This window comes from Triticum aestivum, chromosome 1A (assembly GCF_018294505.1).
Source record: "Triticum aestivum cultivar Chinese Spring chromosome 1A, IWGSC CS RefSeq v2.1, whole genome shotgun sequence".
In the NCBI taxonomy this organism is placed as follows: Eukaryota; Viridiplantae; Streptophyta; class Magnoliopsida; order Poales; family Poaceae; genus Triticum; species Triticum aestivum.
In genome coordinates this window covers 511,924,382-511,929,017 of record NC_057794.1, presented here as the reverse complement: position 1 = coordinate 511,929,017, position 4,636 = coordinate 511,924,382, and the positions used below count along the sequence as shown (strand labels likewise).

At 47.9% G+C, this 4,636-nt stretch overlaps 1 protein-coding gene across 1 annotated transcript; it reads right to left on the bottom strand.

The window, feature by feature from the left end:
- Positions 1–226: 226 nt before the first annotated feature.
- On the bottom strand, positions 227–3,395 carry LOC123166978 (uncharacterized). Its single transcript, XM_044584850.1, has 2 exons — positions 1,201–3,395; positions 227–1,123 (listed from the first exon to the last, which is right to left on the bottom strand). The coding sequence occupies exon 1, from the start codon at positions 3,326–3,328 to the stop codon at positions 2,588–2,590; it is 741 nt and encodes a 246-aa protein (XP_044440785.1). The 5' UTR covers positions 3,329–3,395; the 3' UTR covers positions 227–1,123; positions 1,201–2,587.
- Between the last annotated feature and the right edge of the window lie 1,241 nt (positions 3,396–4,636).

Sequence of the window (4,636 nt, the reverse complement as noted above, 5' to 3'; positions counted from 1 at the left end):
GCAGCGCGATTCAGTCCTTCCGACCCGGGGCACCTTGGGCACAAGATGAATGGCAGCGGTGTTGGAGTTGCCCGGCCATGACGAGCAGACGAGGAGCTCCGGGACATCTCGGCACAGCGGCGATGGATGAGGACAGCAGGATGCTTCTGCGTGGTGGAAAAGGACGTTGCCACTTGCCAGCGATCAGTACTACTGCCGTTCGTCGTGGTGGAAAAAGTTTTTCGTCCTTTCGCCTGCGAGCGTACTGGGCGTGTCAGGTTGTACTGTCAGGCAGTTTGGAATACACATATACGCTACATATCGCTGTCCAACGTTGGCCTATACTCTAACTAGCACTCTCGGCTGATTCGAATCGCGACGGCACGCGCGCCGTTGATGCGGTGCGTGCAGATGCCACTGCGTTCATGGATGCACTTCTCATGGTTGTAGCACATATATGTATGGAAGATAGGAAGGGAAGATGCATGTACATCAGAACAGAGATAAGAGAAACAACCTTAAATAAATTCAGGGTCTCGCTTTGTTTTTTCTCTTTCTTTGGGCTTGTTGAGCTGTGCCCTCAGCAGAACCTTATGACTTTGTTGTGGTACTTGGGTGTGTGTGTGTGGACTTGGTGTGGTTGTATGTCCTTTGGCGGTCTGCTTTATCTATAAAGCGGGGCGAAAGCCTTTTTCGGTAATAAATTCAGAGATAGCAGTTGTTTCTGCCTGTTTCTGAATCAAACAATGGAGAAGTGCCAGGGTGTGTTGAGTTTGACACGAGGATGCTCTATCGTTCTTGGTTTCTCCTTACTACATCAGAGAGCTGCTATCTGTTTCTGAAGCAAATAATGTGGACGCATAAGGGTCTGTTGAGATTGACGCGTGTCTTCCAAAGCACATACTGGGACACGCCGGGGTGCGAACACACTCCTGACTCCACGCTGCAGCAGCTCGACGTCATGGCTGGTCCTCGGACCTCGGATGGAGACCATCTCCTCTCCCACACCACCTGTGGCACCTTCGTCATCTCAAGCTCGCCAGGGCTATTGTGGCTCCGTTTTTCTTCTCCCAGGAGCTCGCCAGGTTGAGCTCGTGCACATCAGATGCAACACACACACCCCACTTGCTATTTAAAGGGCCAACTACAGAAAGAGCATCACACTTTCAGTACATGACTGACCATGTCAATTCTGAAGAAACTGAGATGATGTGACATTACCTGTCGAGGTTCAGGGAGGCGTCATCATCGACGTCCGTGACGGCGAGGCAGAGGGATTTGGGGAGCCAAACAGGGAGAGTAACACGGAGGCGCCGGTGTCGGGGTCATCATCGAAGATAGAGGCGGTTAGGTTAGCCGGGCGGCCGCGCGCGGGGGCGGAGCAACGATGCATCGGTGGATGTTGGAAAGAAGGAGAGCCAGATGGGATCCGGTTGTGCTGTGGCGGTGTCAATCAGTAGAGGAAGTGATCCGTACTGGACGACAGCAACGATGGCTCAAGGAGAGGCGAGATGGGGGAGAGGCGAGTGAGAGAGATGTGTGCGTAGGTGTTCTAGGCGTTGGTGGGAGAGTAAAAAACCAGCGTGGAGCGTTGGATGGATATGAGGCAAAAAAACCAGACGAAAATAGATGATGGTGGGAGGCGAGGTGAAAAAAAATCCGTGAAAGAGAAGCTACCAAGTCCGCCTTTAGGAGTAGAGATAGTACATTGAACATTGGGATGGTATAATAATTAGGACTCAGTTGGGCAGATGACCAAAGTTTAGGATTTGGGCGCCGGCCAGGTCCGGGTGGGGATGATGATCAAATTGGAGGTCAAGGACAATAATTTAATTTGGAATTTGGGATTTCTGAGGGTTAGGATGCACGGCAAGCCGGTAACTTCTCTTCAGAGTCCAGACAGTCGGGCGAAGGAGATGAGTACACAACTATGGCACTAGACCTGGTAGTTTTCAGACAAGTGCTTGTGGGTTGTACTTGTACATGAAGTGTGTGCATGGGTTGTCCATGGGTTTTTAGTCTTCACCTCTTTGGACCTGGATAACAATGTTTGTAACTAACCAAACTAACCTTTCTTAAAAGAAAACCGGCCGAGTAGTCCTCTAATCACAACCATTAATTTGCTTTAAATAGCAGACGAAAAAACTCCATCAAACCATAGAAGCACTCTATTTTGTACAGTACATAAATGATCATATCTTCTTCACACATTTCTGTATATATGTATCTATATCAATATTTATAGTACCATGATCTTTTTAAGAACTATTAAAAGCCCACAAGTTTGCAAAATTGCAAAGCGGTGCATATGAGCCTATATATATATTCCCAAAATCTGTATTGAATTGATATATGTTGATCCTAATTCGTATGGTCGTAGCTAGAAAAACAAGCACAGCAAAATGATCGAACTTTCAGGGAATGTTAGAAATTTATTATTGCTAGAGCAACCGGCACCGCAGCAATCTTCCATTTTTCTCAACTATTGATCTACACAGTTACAGTTGTATTCTGATGCAGAAATCCATAGCTCAGTAAAATCTAGTGTTTGATCTAAACAGAAACAACATGATGAACAGGAGAATTACTTTAACACTGGTTCAGAATATCATCGCGGGTTCAGGGTGGTGCCATTACTCTGAAAAATTAGCAACCTGACCTGGGAGCCATCCAAGGTGACAGCCCTGGTATCCACGACGCGCGACCTCTTGAAGAGCGCGGCGACGGCGGCGGGGTCCTGCTGCCAGTCGACGGCGAGGGCGATGGCGCCTCCGTCGCGGACAGCGCGCTCGGCCTCCGCGGCGACGCGAGCCGGGAAGAGCGCGCCGGAGATCCCCGCCGGGTCGTCGGAGAAGATGAGATCGAAGGCGCCGTCAGAGAAGGGGAGGCGGTGGGGGTCTGCGCGACGGACGAGCGGCGGGAAGTCCACGAGGTCGATCCCGGTCACTTCGCTTACCCCCGCTGCGTGGAGCGCGTCGACGGCGTTGCCGGCGCCGGCAGTGAGGCAGAGGACGCGGGAGGAGTTGGCCAGGAGGCGGAGGCCGTGTAGCGGGGGGAATACGGAGGACGCTAGCGCAGTGGAGCGGCGGCGCCAGCGAGAGGATGAGCGGAGCTTTGCGAGCCGGCGGTCCGGGGGGAGGACGCGGCGGGAGGCGGCGTCGCAGGAGTTGCGGGGGAAGGGAGAGAGGGGGATGGTGTGGGACGCGGGGAAGCAGGGGGTGGAGGCGTGCCGGACGAGGTACAGGAGGAAGAGCGTAGCCGCAGCGGCGACTGCGATGGAGGCGCGGGTAGCCAGCCGCTGGACTCGCTGATCCACCGCCGGCGGCGGGTGCGCGGTGGAATCGGCCATCTGTTGGCGTTTTGATCATGCGCGTCACAGGATGATCGGAGTTTGTTGGGATTCTCTCGGCCGGGCAATTCTATGGACACATACTCTGTATGGGCCTTACAATGAACATACCTGCCGTACACTTGAAAAAAGGACCACAAGCACAGCGCTGTTAAGATCATCATTTCAATTTCTTGTGTCAATTTCTTGTCTCAGTCTGAAGAAGTACAAACGGAACGTGCGTCCTATTCCCCACGTAGGGCAGCGTAAGAAAATTGTTAGCATAATGATCAAAAGATGTTTGATACCATTGGCAAAAAACATGTTTGTGACATTTAAAGAGAATTCATGTGTTTCAAAAAACATGTACTACTCATGACATGAAAATATGTTTGTACAATGTAAAAAATGTCTGTGAAATTCAAGAAAATGGTTAGTACTATTCAAAAAATGTGTTACATTTTAAAAATGTTCACGTGTTTCTAATATATATTCGTGACATTTAAAAAATGTTATAGAATGTACAAAAATGTTTACATAGTTTAAAAACTTCATATCACTTAAAGAAATACTTCAGCATGTATTTTAAAAAAATTATCAACATGTATTTAAGAAATGTTTAACACATTCGAAAAAATGTTCGAGAATGTTTGTTTCAAAAAATGTTAACCGTGTGTAAAATAATGTTTCAAATGTATACGAAAAATGTACAATGTTTATGGAAAAAGTATACATCAAAACATATATTTGAAAAAAAAATGTTACCATGTATTTGCGAAATGTTAAACATGAATATAAAATGTTCCTAACGTGTACAAAAAATATACAATGTGTATGGAAAAAGTAGACACATACTAAAAAATAAAAATAAAAAGTAAATTTTTTAAAAAATGAAGACAAAAAACAGAAGAGAGCCAAGAAAATTGAAACCCAAAAGGAAAACGGTTAAAACGCGACATACAAAACTGCAGTGGGGGATGGCCCTATGTGATGCTTCCTTCTCCAACCTCCCTCATCATCATCCGCCCAAGAGTTTGACTAGGGTGGCGGTGGCTATGTCATGGTGGTGTATGCCTGGGCGACGACCCTTGGGGATTCGCCCCGGGGATGTGGCTGGCAAATGTGCAAGGTGGCCGCATTGTCGAATAATCAATAATATATGATTCTGTGTATCGACTGACGCAGATGCCTAGGTTGATCCTTCTTTTTGGCAAATAAAAACTTTTAATGGGACTATTCCTACGATTTCATATATTACAACCTAGACAAGCAATCTTCTTGAGGCGTTGGAGGCAGGAAGGACACGGCTGGCTGCGGCGTCGCTGAAGC